General features: G+C 41.6%; 1 protein-coding gene across 1 annotated transcript in view; it reads left to right on the top strand.

Annotated features, from left to right (window-relative positions):
- Nucleotides 1–18,447, top strand: part of cabcoco1 (ciliary associated calcium binding coiled-coil 1) — a 71,337-nt gene that overhangs the window by 6,479 nt on the left and 46,411 nt on the right. Inside the window, exon 2 of the mRNA XM_060938834.1 lies at nucleotides 580–674. Coding sequence (XP_060794817.1) covers nucleotides 580–674 — 95 coding nt within the window. The remainder of the gene's footprint in view (nucleotides 1–579; nucleotides 675–18,447) is intronic.

Genomic DNA, 18,447 nt, shown 5'->3' on the forward strand with positions numbered 1-18,447 from the left:
CAGACATGTTGTTATTTACCAAAAAGCAATTTTAAAAAATAGGCCATGACCACTTTTGGGAATTGCCTCATAGGGCCGGTTCAAGTGGTGGGGGGCCGGTCAGAGGGGGGGTGGCGGGCTGGAGTTGGCCTGTGGGCCGTAGTTTGATGACCCCTGAGTTAACCTAACCTGCATGTCTTTGGACTGTGGGGGAAACCGGAGCACCCGGAGGAAACCCACTCGGACACAGGGAGAACATGCAAACTCCATACAGAAAGGCCCTCGCCGGCTACGGGGCTTGAACCCGGACCTTCTTGCTGTGAGGTGACAGCGCTAACCACTACACCACCGTGCCGCCTGTGTGTCTCTCTCTCTCTATATATATATATATATATGTGTGTGTGTGTATATATATATGTGTGTGTGTGTGTGTGTGTGCGCTTATTAGTAAATTGACAGTACCTGTTTTTATTTATTTGTTCGTTTGAGGTTATTAGTGCATCTAGCATATGTAAGAGTATCCCTGTGATAAAGTTGACACTAAGATAAGGACGGTATTAAGTGATTAAGTATGAGATGGTCCCTTGTTTTGTGTTGAAGGTGCATGAAGCAGGTGAGGTGTTTCCTCAGTGGCCATGTCTATCATGTGAAAACATCAATCTGCTGATGGAGCTTTCTGTGGAGCAGGTACAGCTGTAAGTATGCAAACCTATAAATCGACATCGGTTCACTCACTACTCAAGCTTTCAATGTACACCAAGGCCTATAAAGATCATTATGACCATGCCCTGTCTTTCACAGATAAAAAGACATTGATGTAAGGTTTCATTTTTGGCATCCACATCTGAGTTTGGTGTTAGAAAGTACACTATAAGGCCCAAAATTGTTTTTTTTTTTGGACCCCTGACCATCACACCCATATGTGACCCTCCACAAACAGTTGTCACAAACTTGTACAGTGGTGCTTGAAAGTTTGTGAACCCTTTACAATTTTATATATTTCTGCATAAATATGACCTAAAACATCATCGGATTTTCACACAAGTCCTAAAAGTAGATAAAGAGAACCCAGTTAAACAAATGAGACAAAAATATTATACTTGGTCATTTATTTATTGAGGAAAACGATCCAATATTACATATCTGTCAGTGGCAAAAGTATGTGAACCTTTGCTTTCAGTATCTGGTGTGACCCCCTTGTGCAGCAATAACTGCAACTAAACGTTTGCGGTAACTGTTGATCAGTCCTGCACACCGGCTTGGAGGAATTTTAGCCCGTTCCTCCGTACAGAACAGCTTCAACTCTGGGATGTTGGTGGGTTTCCTCACATGAACTGCTCGCTTCAGGTCCTTCCACCACATTTTCATTGGATTAAGGTCAGGACTTTGACTTGGCCATTCCAAAACATTCACTTTAATCTTCTTTAACCATTCTTTGGTAGAACAACTTGTGTGCTTAGGGTCGTTGTCTTGCTGCATGACCCACCTTCTCTTGAGATTCAGTTCATGGACAGATGTCCTGACATTTTCCTTTAGAATTCGCTGGTATAATTCAGAATTCATTGTTCCATCAATGATGGCAAGCCATTCTGGCCCAGATGCAGCAAAACAGGCCCAAATCATGATACTACCACCACCATGTTTCACAGATGGGATAAGGTTCTTATGCTGGAATGCAGTGTTTTCCTTTCTTCAAACATAACACTTTTCATTGAAACCAAAAAGTTCTATTTTGGTCTCATCTGTCCACAAAACATTTTTCCAATAGCCTTCTGGCTTGTCCACATGAGCTTTAGCAAACTGCAGATGAGCAGCAATGTTCTTTTTGGAGAGCAGTGGCTTTCTCCTTGCAACTGTCATTCACACCCTTGCTGTTCAGTGTTCTCCTGATGGTGGACTCATGAACATTAGTATTAGCCAATGTGAGAGAGGCCTTCAGTTGCTTAGAAGTTACCCTGGGGTCCTTTGTGACCTCGCCGACTATTACATGCCTTCTCTTGGAGTGATCTTTGTTGGTCGACCACTGCTGGGGAGGGTAACAATAGTCTTGAATTTCCTCCATTTGTACACAATCTGTCTGACTGTGGATTGGTGGAGTCCGAACTCTTTAGAGATGGTTTTGTAACCTTTTCCAGCCTGATGAGCATCAACAACGCTTTTTCTGAGGTCCTCAGAAATCTCCTTTGTTCGTGCCATGATACACTTCCACAAACATGTGTTGTGAAGATCAGACTTTGATAGATCCCTGTTCTTTAAATAAAACAGGGTGCCCACTCACACCTGATTGTCATCCCATTGATTGAAAACACCTGACTCTAATTTCACCTTCAAATTAACTGCTCATCCTAGAGGTTCACATACTTTTGCCACTCTTAGATATGTAATATTGGATCATTTTCCTCAGTAAATAAATGACCAACTATAATATTTTTGTCTCATTTGTTTAACTGGGTTCTCTTTATCTACTTTTAGGATTTGTGTGAAAATCTGATGATGTTTTAGGTCATATTTATGCAGAAATATAGAAAATTCTAAAGGGTTCACAAACTTTCAAGCACCACTGTAAGCACACAATGTTGTATGCTTTACACTTGACACTAAGATAAGGACAGTGTCCCCCCGGTGTTTCTCAACCGGGGTGTTGTCTGACAGCATCAGGACTGCCGTCAAAATATCCTAATGTTGCTGACATAATAATAATTAAAACAAATAATAATATAAATGTGCGATTTATTAGCTGCATCATTCACATAAAGTAAATCAAAGTCATACATCATAGAAAATGGTTCACAGTCCTTCTCCATGTCAACCCCAGGGTCAGTATGAACATCTGATGTAAATAGTTTTATTTTCCACATGATGCATTGCCAGCGCATCTCCCATAACCCGGTACGGAACAGAACGGGACGGAATAGTACCGTCACGTATTTTCTTATATTTGCTTTCCGGGTTTTTATATGCTGTTCCGTTCCATGTATAACAAGTGTTCCATCCCACAATACCATTTTTGTGACATTTATTTACTTAATGTATAATCTTCCCTTTTTTATTCCAGTTTCACAGAGACATCCGTCACGTCCACCATTTTATTAATCGGTACTTACATTAGTCATCCCACCTTTATAGCTGAACCTGTCCTGTCACATATGATAAATAAAGTTAGAAGAAAAACAAAATATATTGTTTAGTTGTTTTATTGTCAAAGCATATAACGCTACATGGGATTTCTTTGTGACGTCACGCAGAGGTATATTCCGTAATTGGAGTTCCGGGCTTTTAGATCAATTTCGATTGAAAATATCGTGACTATAACGTTAATACAATGTGACGGGATATAATAATACTGGATAATCAAAGAATACATGACAGTGATACGTGTGAGTACAAGATGTTAAGTATGAAACCCCTGAATATTTAGAAAACGTAGCGTTATTGTAATGTACCGTCCCATTCCGGTTCATACTTTCTGTACCGGGTTATGGGAGACACCTGTTGCCAGAGCATTGTTACCTGAAGGTGCATAACTACTAGCGTTACCAGCATGGAATGGTTTTTGAAAAGAAAGGCTCCAGAATCTGATAACTCTGAATCTGAGCCATAAACATCATCATCTTGTGGTAGTTCAGCAGCGAGGGAAGTACAGTGGTGCTTGAAAGTTTGTGAACCCTTTAGAATTTTCTATATTTCTGCATAAATAGGACCTAAAACAACATCACATTTTCACACAAGTCCTAAAAGTAGATAAAGAGAACCCAGTTAAACAAATGAGACAAAAATATTGTACTTGGTCATTTATTTATTGAGGAAAATGATCCAATATTACATATCTGTAAGTGGCAAAAGTATGTGAACCTCTAGGATTAGCAGTTAATTTGAAGGTGAAATTAGAGTCAGGTGTTTTCAATCAATGGGATGACAATCAGGTGTGAGTGGGGGCCCTGTTTTATTTAAAGAACAGGGATCTATCAAAGTCTGATCTTCACATCACATGTTTGTGGAAGTGTATCATGGCACGAACAAAGGAGATTTCTGAGGGCCTCAGAAAAAGCGTTGTTGATGCTCATCAAGCGGAAAAGGTTACAAAACCATCTCTAAAGAGTTTGGACTCCACCAATCCACAGTCAGACAGATTGTGTACAAATGGAGGAAATTCAAGACCATTGTTACCCTCCCCAGGAGTGGTCGACCAACAAAGATCACTCCAAGAGCAAGGCATGTAATATTCGGCGAGGTCACAAAGGACCCCAGGATAACTTCTAAGCAACTGAAGGCCTCTCTCACATTGGCTAATGTTAATGTTCATGAGTCCACCATCAGGAGAACACTGAACAACAATGGTGTGCATGGCAGGGTTGCAAGGAGAAAGCCACTGCTCTCCAAAAAGAACATTGCTGCTCATCTGCAGTTTGCTGAAGATCATGTGGACAAGCCAGAAGGCTATTGGAAAAATGTTTTGTGGACGGACAAGACCAAAATAGAACTTTTTGGTTTAAATGAGAAAGGAAAACACTGCATTCCAGCATAAGAACCTTATCCCATCTGTGAAATTTGATGGTGGTAGTATCATGGTTCAGGCCTGTTTTGCTGCATTTGGGCCAGGACGGCTTGCCATCATTGATGGAACAATGAATTCTGAATTATACCAGCAAATTCTAAAGGAAAATGTCAGGACATCTGTCCATGAACTGAATCTCAAGAGAAGGTGGATCATGCAGTAAGACAATGACCCTAAGCACACAAGTCGTTCTACCAAAGAATGGTTTAAAAAGAATAAAGTGAATGTTTTGGAATGGCCAAGTCAAAGTCCTGACCTTAATCCAATCGAAATGTGGTGGAAGGACCTGAAGCAAGCAGTTCATGTGAGGAAACCCACCAACATCCCAGAGTTGAAGCTGTTCTGTACGGAGGAATGGGCTAAAATTCCTCCAAGCCGGTGTGCAGGACTGATCAACAGTTACCGCAAACGTTTAGTTGCAGTTATTGCTGCACAAGGGGGTCACACCAGATACTGAAAGCAAAGGTTCACATACTTTTGCCACTCACAGATATGTAATACTGGATCATTTTCCTCAATAAATAAATGACCAAGTATAATATTTTTGTCTCATTTGTTTAACTGGGTTCTCTTTATCTACTTTGAGAACTTGTGTGAAAATCTGATGATGTTTTAGGCCATATTTATGCAGAAATATAGAAAATTCTAAAGGGTTCACAAACTTTCAAGCACCACTGTAGATACCATCAAGACAAAGAAATGACAGTATGATGACAGCTACATGTCGTATGGGTTCATCTTTACTGGGGATCCATCACGCCCTCTACCTATGTGCCTGGTATGTGGTATGAAATTGTCCACCCAAGCAATGGTCCCAAGCAAACTGAAAAGACACCTGACAGCAAATCATCTGTCACAGGCCAGCAAGGGTGAGGGGTATTTCATTTGCTTGAAAAATCAACACAGTCGACAAGAGCAAGTGATGATGAAGTGCGCAAAAGTGTCAGAAAAAAAGCACTGGAGACTAGCCACCTACTGGCCGAGATAATAGCTAAGGCTAAGAAGTCATACATGATTGCTGAGACAGTCATATTTGCCAGCATGCACAGCAGACAAAATGCTTGGCCCACAAGTAGCAAAAGAAATTGCAAAGGTATCACTGACGGACTGTACAACTGGAAGACGAAAGAACGATATGTCTGCAGATATTGAAGAGGTGGTTTTGGAAAAAAAAATCAGATTAAGTGGGAAATTTTCTTTACAAGCTGATGAATCAACAGACCTCAGTGGCCACGCACAGCTCTTTGCAAATGTTCGATTCATTGATGGGGACCAAATCAGAGAGATCTTTTTTATTTTGCAAACCAATGCCTGGCAAGGCGGCGCGGTGGTGTAGTGGTTAGCGCTGTCGCCTCACAGCAGGAAGGTCTGGGTTCGAGCCCTGTGGCCAACGAGGGCCTTTCTGTGCGGAGTTTGCATGTTCTCCCCGTGTCTGCGTGGGTTTCCTCCGGGTGCTCCGGTTTCCCCCACAGTCCAAAGACATGCAGGTTAGGTTAACTGGTGACTTTAAATTGACTGTAGGTGTGAATGTGAGTGTGAATGGTTGTCTGTGTCTATGTGTCAGCCCTGTGATGACCTGGTGACTTGTCCAGGGTGTACCCCGCCTTTCGCCCGTAGTCAGCTGGGATAGGCTCCAGCTTGCCTGCGACCCTGTAGAACACGATAAAGCGGCTAGAGATAATGAGATGGGAGAATGCCTAGCAAAACAACCGGACATGTGACAACAGAGTATCTTGAACAGGGGTGTTAAATTGGAAGAACTGTAGTAGTATCAGCACTGATGGTGTTGCTGCCATGATGGGCAGTGCCAAGGGTTTCATCACTAGAGTCAGAGTGCAAAACCCAGAGGTCCAGACCACTCACTGCTTCCTTCACAGGGAGGCAATAGTTGCAAAAACTCTGCCAAATGAACTTTCAGATGTACTGGACAGAGCAGGGGCGGCACGGTGGTGTAGTGGTTAGCACTGTCACCTCACAGCAAGAAGGTTCTGGGTTCGAGCCCAGTGGCCAACAGGGGCCTTTCTGTGCGGAGTTTGCATGTTCTCCCCGTGTCCGCGTGGGTTTCCTCCGGGTGCTCCGGTTTCCCCTACACTCCAAAGACATGCAGGTTAGGCTAATTGGTGGCTCTAAATTGACTGTAGGCGTGAATGTGAGTGTGAATGGTTGTTTGTCTCTATGTGTCAGCCCTGCCATGATCTGATGACTTGTCCAGGGTGTACCCTGCCTCTCACCCACAGTCAGCTGGGATAGGCTCTAGCTTGCCCATGACCCTGCGCAGGATATGCGGCTATGGATAATGGATGGATGGACAGAGCAGTGGACATCGTTAATTTCATCAAGGTGCGGCTGTTAAAGACCCATCTATTTTCGATTCTATGTGAGGAAATGAGAGCAGAACATCATAGCTTGTTGATACACACGGCCGTGCGCTGGCTCTCACATGGGAAGGTTTTAGCCAGACTGTACGAGTTACGAGAAGAACTCAGAACATTCCTGATAGGAAAGGATTCTGCGTATGCGGAGTTCATTGCCGATGCATGATGGTGCGCGAAGCTTGCATACCGGGCCGATATTTTTAGGCACCTCAATGAACTGAATGCTAAAATGCAAGGTAAAGAAGAAAATCTTCTGACTGCCTCAGACAAATTGCGTGGCTTCAGATCTAAACTCACACGCTGGTGCTCTTTTGTGACACAGGGCAAACTTGAGATGTTTTCCTTGTGCAGTGAACATTCAAACAGCAGCACACTCTCTGACCTTATCTCTCAGCATCTGAAAACCCTCAATGAGAGATTTAGTCATTATTTTGCATCTGAGACTTGTGCTCAGTTTAACTGGGTCCATGACCCTTGGAGTTCGTGTGCTCTGAAAAGCTCAGCAGACTTGCCACTACAGGTACAGGAGCAACTGGCAGAGATCAGAGAAGATTGCACTTTGAAGATAAAATTTCAAGATATGACTTTGGACAGGTTTTGGATATCATTGGAGAAGGACTGCCCAATAGTCAAGTAGCGCCATTGCCATTCTGCTATCCTTCTCCACAACATATTTGTGCGAACTGAGCTCTTCGAGCCTAACTTACATCAAGAACAAGTAAAGAGAGCGACTGAGAGCTGTAGACCAGGAGCTACGCATCTGCCTCTCATCCATCCCTGCCAGAATAGAGTGGTTGTGTGCATCATCCCAGGCTCAAGTTTCCCACTGATAGTAAGTCAGTTACACCCTTGGTGTGTGAGTGTGCGTGTGTGTGCGTTTGTTAGCCACCAAAGAGATGCAGTGTGTAGGCCTACGTTTTTTTTTAAATATTTTTTTGACTGGGGTGCCTCGAGATTTTACGGACATGTAAAGGGTGCTGCGACTGAGAAACGCTGATTTGGGATGATTGTTTCCCTTCACTGGAACTTATCTCATTTCATTATCTCTAGCCGCTTTATCCTGTTCTACAGGGTCACAGGCAAGCTGGAGCCTATCCCAGCTGACTATGGGCGAAAGGCGGGGTACACCCTGGACAAGTCGCCAGGTCATCACAGGGCTGACACATAGACACAGACAACCATTCACACTCACATTCACACCTACGGTCAATTTAGAGTCACCAGTTAACCTAACCTGCATGTCTTTGGACTGTGGGGGAAACCGGAGCACCCGGAGGAAACCCACGCAGACACGGGGAGAACTCCTCACAGAAAGGCCCTTGCCGGCCACGGGGCTCAAACCTGGACCTTCTTGCTGTGAGGTGACAGCGCTAACCACTACACCACCATGCCGCCTTCACTGGAACTAAGAGACCCAAACATGTTCCAGCATGACAATGCCCCTGTGCACAAAGCAAACTCAATGAAGACATGGTTTGCCAAGATTGGAGTGGAAGAACTCAAGTGTCCTGCACAGAGCCCTGACCTCAACCCCACTGAACACCTTTGGGATGACCCTCAGGCCTCCTTACCAAAATCTAGTGGAAAGTCTTCCCAGAAGAGTAGAGGTTATTATAACAACAGAAGGAGACTAAATCTGCAGTGGGATGTTCAGCAAGCACATATGGATCTAATGGTCAGGTGTCCACAAACTCTTCACCATATAATGCATGAATACATTATTCAGAATGAACAGATAATGAGGTCTAAACAGATCCACAGACAGTTGTTTTGCAGGACTAGGGCCTCATGGGTCAGATACAATGAAAGACCGCGTTCATTAACATAAATGCGCGGCATTCCATGATGCATTTATTCATCCTTAATTAAACTAGTTTGGTTTATTTTTAAGAAACTTGTTTCTGTAGAAAATATTGCAGGCAGGTACAAACAAAAATAATTGCATTAGCATACATCTGTAGTTGAGACTAATTATGAACTTGAGGAACTGTCAGAGCTAGAATTCACACATTCTGCTGACATTTTTACCTCTGGATAAAAAAAAAAAAACACTTCTCCCCAGTGATTTCCAGTTATTTCCAGGGTTTCTAGTGGCATGTAGTGAACATGACAGATTTGATATATTTCTCCCCAAATGTGTTCATTTGTTTTCAAAATCCTAAAATACTAAATCAAAAGTAGATATGAGCAAATAATTTCTCATATCTGTACATCACGGAGCTTGTGTTTTATTGTGTAAAACCCATCCCTGGATGTCTGGTAATCTTTGTTAGCAACTGATAGTCAACAATTTCTAAATATTGCTATCTCTTTTGCAAGGTGTTGTAAAAGTTTGGCATGGTAGTTGCATAAAAATAGCATCAGCAGCATTGTTGCATTAAAATACCTGGTAGAAATAACATGAGGTGAATTTCATTAAACATAAATGGAAAGTTACTGTACATTTTCTCCTGGTACTGCACTTCTGTGTTAAATTAGACCTAATGAAGTCTGAAAATTGTGTTGAGTGTTGCTTAGATTAAGAATAAAAAAAAAGCAATTGCGGTGGAAAAAAACAGGAATGTGTTTTCGGTCAGATTTAATAGAATATATTGTGTATAGTTTACATAATAGAAAATATTATGTTTATCTTCAAAATGTGCTTATACAAAACTGTATTTGAATACAGTTCTATTTACGAGGTTGAATTATGTAGACTGAGGGTGATCAGTTCACGTAGGACGAATCCAATCCAGTTTAAATCGTTTGTGGCCTGATAGTGTAGCGGGTAACATCAGCATCGCTGTCTCTCAACCACCAGTGATCAGGGTTTAATCAGGCAAAAGTGTCGGGTTTGATTTTTATTTCGAGCTTTGAAAATAAACGATCAACAACTTCTGGATGTACAAAAACAAATTGTGTTAATTTAACGCAGTTCATTAACATGGTACGTGTCCCAATTAAGTAATAACTTGGTGATTTTTTTTTTTCAGTGTTTGTAAGCTTTGAAATTTCTTGTTTTAACCCTTTGATGCAAAACATGGGTCAAAAGTGACCCGGCTGAGTTTTTATCTTCTATATCTTTGCAATAAATTAATTCCATCATTCAGTATTCAAGGTATTCCTCAATTAACTTGTTTTTGATCATCATACATCCTTATTTTATTTTTTCCTTTCTTACTTTTTGAATAAAAACCCTTTTTGTATCACTACCCTTCTAACGCACAACATGGGTCAAAAACGACCTGCATTCATTTTCCAGGTTATTTCATGTATGGCTGAGTGTTTCTATGATATACTTTTGAAATAAATTCATTTTGCCATTTACTTTTCCAAATATGCAGTAAATATCTTGTTTTTGTTTAGCACAAATTATCATTTTTATTTTTCCTTTCTTAAGTTATGAACAAGCACAGCTTTTGTAATTCTACATCAAGTTTACACACATGGGTCAGAACCGACCCGCATGCATTTACTACAGCGTTTGGTGGGAACTGTGAATTGTGCTTGCGTCAGACATTTCACAGCTCAGCACAGCGCCCTTTGCCCATCTAATACATGGAAGTAATGTTTTTGAATTGTTCTAACATTACCTTAGAAAAAAATTGATTATGTTTAGGTTACCTTGAGAGTGAGTAGATTACTTGTCAGAAAGTTACAAGTAATTACTATTAGCTACCGAGCTGTTGACATATTCTACTTCAGTTAGCTAATTTTATTGTAGTTGGCTTAGCTAACTACATAGTTAATAAATAAATAACTGGCCCCATTCACTGCTAAAGTAATTACTTGAAACAAATTATTATTATTATAGTATTAAGACATTTAATTTTAAATCACACTTGGATGACCCATGTGTAGTACTATAAAAAGTATTTTTGTTCATAAAGTAGGAAAGAAAAAATTAAATTAATGATTTGTGGTAATTAAAAACAAGATATTTAAAGAATACTTGGAATATTCAATCATAAAATAAATTGATTTCAAAAGATAGAGCAAAGAAAAACTCAGTCAGCATGAAATAACCTGGAAAATGAATGCGGGTCATTTTTGACCTGTGTTGTGCATTAGAAGGGGTGTGCATATGTTTTGCATCGAAGGGTTAAGCTCCTTGACGTGCATGCCAAAAGAAACCTGTTTTCAGCACATGGAATGTCTAATTTGTTTCCCAGGAAAGGCAGAAGGAGCAGCCTTTCCTGTGAAAGTGCTCTATGCTTGAGTGCAATGTTGTACATCCGCACAATTTTGGGATTTAAAAAAACCCCAACAAAACTAGAAAGAACTCGATGCCAACGGCGTCGATGGGGATGCCGCCGCCCGGTAGACTACACGCCTTATTAAGTTGTGATTTGGGGATGGACATTTGACCTCACAGTAATCTTGACCTGTGACCCTTTAACCTCAAAATCTAATCAGTCCATGTTTGTCCCAAAGCGCACAAATGGTGAAAGTTTGGTGAAATTCCTTTCATTAGCCTTGGAGATATTGTGTTCACAAGGTTTTCAGACAGACATTTGACCTCACAGTGACCTTGACCTTAGACCTTTTGATCTCAAAATCTAATCATTTCATCTTTGTCCCAAAGTGCACAAATGGTGAAAGTTTGGTGAAATTCCTTTCATTAGTCTTTGAGATATGGTGTTCACAAAGTTTGGGGATGGACATTTGACCTCACAGTGATCTTGACCTTAGACCTTTTAACCTCAAAATCTAATCAGTTCATGTTTGTCCCAAAGCGTACAAATGGTGAAAGTTTGGTGAAATTCCTTTCATTAGCCTTTGAGATATCGTGTTCACAAGGTTTCGGGACGGACGCATGCACAGACGGACGCACGGATGGACGCATGGACAGACGGACAACCCGAAAACATAATGATAAATGTACCTCTGTTTTACAGTTTATCCCATTGACTTCCAAATAAATTCAAAGCCAAAGCAAATTAACAGCAACAACAACAAAAAAAAGTCAATACTTGCACAATATGAACGTTTCAACTGACAATCACAAAGGAAAGAAAAGCTATTTGGATTCACTTGTTGGTCAAAGAGTAAAATATCGTCCTGTCCACAAGTTTTTAATGACGGAAGATGGAGTCATAGAACTAGAAGTTAATCATCCAATGAAAAGAGTGAACCTATAATGAGGTAATAGTGGGAAAAGCTTTAAAAACAAAAAAGAGCTTGATTTTTTTTTTCTTCATGAGCATCCATCCATTATCATACCACTTCTCACAGGAAAGCTGACTTTAGGTGAGAGGCGATGTACACCCTGGATAATTTATCGCAGGGCTACCACTAGGGCTGCACGATTATGGAAAAAATGATAATCACGATTATCTTGATCAAAATTGTAATCACGATTATTAATCACGATTATTCTTGATGTTAGGGAAATCACTTAAATTTTATTTCACTATATTCAGACAAACAATATGAACAGCTTTCAGTGCAGAATGAAATTTAAAAGAGAAATTCTGATTTCCAAATGACAAATAAATGAAATTTATCCAAGAAATTACCAAAGGATGAAGGAACTGAAAACTCAATTGCAACAATTACATAGCATTATACTGAGGCCTACAAGTTTTTAGCTAGAAAGACCAGCCTATCAACATGCTCTGGCTTTAAACATGAGCGAAGGCAGGTCACAACATTGCCTCCAGTGCTAAATACGCTCAATCTGTACCGACTCTCACGCTATCACCCCTTGAAGAAGATACCGCCAGTGTTGCCAGACACTGCTGACGTTTTCCAGCCCAAAATATGTTCAAATCTGCCAAAATGCACTTAAAACCGCCCAATCTGGCAACACTGGATACCGCTGCACTGAAGCTCTGCGCACTTGGCTTGCTTGCTTATTTAGGCGGAGTAATGAAACCTTACATGCGTCAGTTCGCCTCCTAATTGTTTGGCGGAGTACTGGTCAAAAAGTGCTTGACCAGATATGCAGCAGAGCTCACATTTTAAATGGAAATAAATCGCGATTTTCATTTAATTTAATCGTGGCAGCCAAAATCGCGATTTTCGATTAAATTCGATTAATTGTGCAGCCCTAGCTACCACAGACATTACATTACATTACAGGCAATTAGCAGATGCTCTTATCCAGAGCGACATACATACCCAAAGCAGCCTGGGGAGCAGTTGGGGGTTAGGTGCCTTGGTCAAGGGCACTTCAGCCATTCCTGTTGGTTCAGGGAATCACACTGGCAACCTTTTGGTGCCAAAGCTACTTCTCTAACCATTAGGCCATGGCTTCCCCAAACACCTGTTCCCACTCACACCTATAGGCAATTTAGAGTAGCCAGTTAACCTAACTGCATGTCTTTGGACTGTGAGAGGAAACCCACACAGACATGACGAGACCATACAGAAAGGCCCCAGTCAGCCACAAGGTTCAAAACCCAGAAACTTCTTACTATGAGGCAACAGTACTAACCACTACACTGTAAAAAATGATTCTGTGGTCAAGTAGATTTTAATTAATGAATAAGGTAAAATATATTCAATATAATTGTGTTTTCGATTTTGAGGCAATAAAATAATTACATTTCACATAAAAACGTTCAGAATAAAATCAACACATTGTAATTTAATAAAACATAAGCAATATGGTTATGTAATTCCAAACAGAGAGAATATTAAGTGAATCCAAATTAATATAATCAGGCAAATTTGAATAGCCGGTCAAATGCACTTCACTTCATTGTTTAACTGTAGGGTGACCTGACGTCCCGGTTTTACCGGGACAGTCCCGATTTGGGGTTGTGTGTCCCGAGTCCCGACAAAAGTCTGTCGGGACACGGATATGTCCCGGTTTTCGCCACTCGCGACTGAGCAGCGTGGGAATCATTAGCGGAGAAATGTCTGCATTTACTATTTTGATGAATTGACCGGTGTGGCAGCGGGGGCGTGGTCAAGCATCGGTCTGTGACCGGAGGGCGGAGTCAGGGAAGGTAAGTGGCAGAATCACTACACCTGATGTGAATTAATGTGTTTGTGTGTCTTCCCCAGTGACCGCGCCCTATATAAGGAGAGAGAGCGCGCTCTCTCCCCAGCCAGACGACTGGAGTGTGTGCGTTGGCTGGGAGAGTGAAAAGTTTGCTGAAAAGTGAAAATAAAAAGAGTTTTTTGTGAACTCAGTTCTGGCCTGCCGTCCTTCTGTGCTCGGTCCCGGGTTTCAGCACCACTGTGACAGTCTGTATGGGTGGGTGGAGCACAGAAGGACGGCAGGTCAGAACTGAGTTCACAAAACTCTTTTTATTTTCACTGTTGCAGTAGTACACATTATGCAGGTGTTTCGTGGCAAGTCAAATGTTAGACTTAGCTCCACTACCCAATATAATAGCTGTCTTGCTAACGTTAAACACACCTGCATAATGTGTACTACTGCAACACATACAGCACATTTGTCCCGCACTTACACTTTGTTGAATTAATTCAATATCATAGTCGCCACTGAAGTCCACTCGATCCTTGTTTACTGTCAATGGATCAGTCACTCATCAAACAGTCCGCCAGAATCCGAGTAGGGAATGGCTGAGCGTAGCTGTCAGTCAAACACAAGTTAGCCAATGGGAATGCATTCTTGGACAGCCCACCCACACGGGAAGTTTGTGCTAAAACTGCAAGCAAAAAGTCAGGGAGCGCAAACGAGAAAGCTGGAATCGCAACCAAAATAAATTGCGTCAAACAAAACTGAGAAAGACGTGGAACAAAAATAAAAGGTTTCTGAAGAGTAATAGACTGATATTTTGCACGATTACACGAATAATTTGTTTGCCAGTCTAAAAAAATTTACTTTTTTTTTTGTATTTTGACTTGTCGTTTTTGTTTGATATTTCAAAAGTATTGTATGAACATTTTGGCACAAAATTGATTCCATAGCATTTTCCCATAATATCATTAACAAAAAAACAAAGAAACCCCACCGAAAACAATACCTTGCCCCCTGGTGGACTCCATCCCGGGCGAGGTAACTATGATTTTGACCTTTTTGGTGACCTTGACTGGGTGACCCTCAAAATATTGGAGGTTCTATTTGAGACCAATGCCCATCTGTCCTGAAAGTTTCATGAAGATTGATCCAGTCGTTTTCCTGTAATGTTGCTAACAAAAAACAAAGAAACAAACGTGAAAAGTTGTGCAGAGAACGATACTTGCGAAAATCACAAAGAAACGGAAGTTATGTCCGATTAGGTGTTTTTACAAGATTTGACCTTGGTGACCTTGACCTTTAACCTACCAAAAACTAATGATGTCTTTGTGTGACCCTTGTGAATTGTCCTGTGCATTTGGTGAAGATTGGTCAGGAAATGACGATGCTAGAGCACCAACAAACAAACAAACGGACAGATCAATATACTTGCAAAAAAAATCTCCGATTTTCGCAAGTAACAAAGAAACCCCACCGAAAACAATACCTCGCCCCCTGGTGGACTCTGTCCCAGGCAAGCTAAAAAAAAAAAAGCCCCTTAAGGTAGTTCTCGGGGGAGTTCCCCAGGGGTAGGTCCTCTCAATAAGTTCCTAGAACTGTTTGATCTGTAAGTGCCTTTTGAGTACTGCTCCATCTGGACTGGTAACTGGGGAAAATAAATAAATAATAATAATAACTACAAGAAACCTTTCTTTGTTACATATACTTTACAGCACAGTCATTTTTTTGTCCTAGCTTGTTCGGACATTGGGGTCAGAGCACAGGTTCAGTCATGATACAGCACTCCTGGAGATGCTCAGTCCAAATTCCTCTTAGAATGAGGAATGACATCCAATGACATCCGTTCCTGTATTTCAGGCCTGCAACACATTCCAGAAAAAGTTGGGACGGGGCCAATTTAGGGCTAGTAATGAGGTAGACCTTAAATAAAGAAATGGACAGAAAAGGTTTGTGTTGTGGAAGTAGAATCAGATGCCCTCTTATTGGGGCCTACTGATATCTCATCTCATCTCATTATCTCTAGCCGCTTTATCCTTCTACAGGGTCGCAGGCAAGCTGGAGCCTATCCCAGCTGACTACGGGCGAAAGGCGGGGTACACCCTGGACAAGTCGCCAGGTGGCCTACTGATATTTGCAAGCAAATAGTTTCCATTAGGAAATATATGACTATTTTAAAAATGCAATGACAAAGCTTGGTAAATAATTCGACCAAAGCCACTAAACCAATCATGAATGGAGTACAGGCTTTGGCCAATGACATCCGTTCCTGTATTTCAGGCCTGCAACACATTCCAGAAAAAGTTGGGACGGGGCCAATTTAGGGCTAGTAATGAGGTAAAACAATGAAATAATGCTGTGATTTGAAAAAGGTGATGTCAGCAGGTGACTGTAATCATGATTTGGTGCAAAATCAGTATCCAGATAAAGTCTAGTCTTTTAGGACCAACTTTTTCTGATTTAGGGTTGTAGAAAAGAAAAAAACCCCAACACTTTCTGGCCAATCAGAATCGAGAATTCAACAGGGTTATAGTATAATAGTCAGGAAGTGATGTCAACACAAAATCTTGCGTTGTAAAATCTTGGGGTTTTCAAGTCTCCAAAACCACCATCAGACTCCACCTCCATGCCAACAGATTATTTGGAAGGTTGCCAGAAAAAGCATTTTCTCAGTTAACCCCAAACATAAGTGCCTGAAGTTTGTGAAATGCTACTATGACTGGAACTGTATTTTCTGGTCTGATGAAACAAAAATGGATCTTTTTGGCAATAAACACTTAAGGTGGGTTTGGTGTAAAAAGAAGGATGGCTATAATGAAAAGAACCCGATCCCAGCTGTAAAATATGGTGGAGGTTCTGTGATGTTTGGGAGCTTTTTTTCCTCCAAAGGCCCTGGAAACCTTGTTAGGATGCATGGCATCATGGACTCCATGAAACACCAGGACATTTTAAAGCAACATCTGGCTGCTTCTGGGAGGAAACTAAAACTGGGTCGTTATTGGATCTTCTAGCAGGACAATGATCCGAAGCACATGTCCAAATCAACACTACAATGGTTCACTGAGCACAGAATCAAGCTTCTGCCCTGGCCATCTCAGTCCCCTGACCTGAACCCCAGTGAACCCCTGTGGGCTGAGCTGAAGAGGAGAGAGCGCAAGAGAGGGCCGAGGACCCTGGATGATCTGGAGAGATTGTGTAAAGAGGAACGATCTCAGATACCTTGCTCTGTATCTCCAACCTTATAAAATGTTATAGGAGAGACTCAGTGCTGTTTTACTGGCAAAAGTATTAAATGTAGGGGTGCCAATAATAGTGGTGCATATGTTTTTGTTTAATAATTATTTCTTGATGAGGGATTTGTTTTTCTCTGAATACATTTTTCAACTAAAGGTTGGATTTTTCTCATTTTGAACCCTTTTTAGTCATCTTTACGAAAGGGGCCAATAATTGTGGCAGGCACTGTACACTTTCAGTTGTGCCATCATTTCGTACATCACAGATGTTGCATTCATTTTGATTGTCATGTGAAGAGTGGGCGGCACGGTGGTGTAGTGGTTAGCACTGTCGCCTCACAGCAAGAAGGTCCGGGTTCGAGCCCCGTGGCCGGCGAGGGCCTTTCTGTGCGGAGTTTGCATGTTCTCCCCGTGTCCGCGTGGGTTTCCTCCGGGTGCTCCGGTTTCCCCCACAGTCCAAAGACATGCAGGTTAGGTTAACTGGTGACTCTAAATTGACCGTAGGTGTGAATGTGAGTGTGAATGGTTGTCTGTGTCTATGTGTCAGCCCTGTGATGACCTGGCGACTTGTCCAGGGTGTACCCCGCCTTTCACCCGTAGTCATCTGGGATAGGCTCCAGCTTGCCTGCGACCCTGTAGAACAGGATAAAGCGGCTAGAGATAATGAGATGAGATGAGATGTGAAGAGTTAAAAACACCTAATATTACTAAAAATTTGACTGCTCAGATCAGCCTTTCTCAACCAGGGTACTGTGGCACCCTGGGATGCCGTTTGGCTTTGTTAGGGGTGCTGTCAAAAAAATTATATATGCTGGGGTGTCGTGGCTCAGGTGGCTAAGGCGCCATACCATAAATCCGGGGACCCGGGTTCGATTCCGACCCGAGGTCATTTCCCGATCCCTCGCCGTCTCTCTCTCCCGCTCGTTTCCTGTCCTGTCTCTACACTGTCCTATCCAATAAAGGTGAAAAAAGCCCCCAAAAAATATCTTAAAAAAAAAAATTATATATGCTAACATTGAAATAAATAAAATGAATTAAAATTCCGAAAAACAATAGTTACACTAATGCAGATCATCGCTGCATCATCAAAATTTGTCTCACGGCCACCTTTCCCATGTCACAACATCACTGCCGGGGTCAGCATATGGTCAGCGTGACTGCGTATATTTTATATGGGGGCGCCTTGAGAATTTGCATACTTCTGAAGGGTGCCGTGACTGAAAAAAGGTTGAGAAACGCTGGCTTAGATCAACAAACTAGACAAATAAGGAAACTAGTGCTAGCGTTTGAGTGTGAGACATTTCATGGTCATGCATTTTGACATGAAGCATCATGGGTTTCTTTTTCCCTTTAATAGTTGTTAACAAGCATTATTCATGACAAATTTGACTT

Source organism: Neoarius graeffei, chromosome 14 (assembly GCF_027579695.1).
Source record: "Neoarius graeffei isolate fNeoGra1 chromosome 14, fNeoGra1.pri, whole genome shotgun sequence".
Lineage (NCBI taxonomy): Eukaryota > Metazoa > Chordata > Actinopteri > Siluriformes > Ariidae > Neoarius > Neoarius graeffei.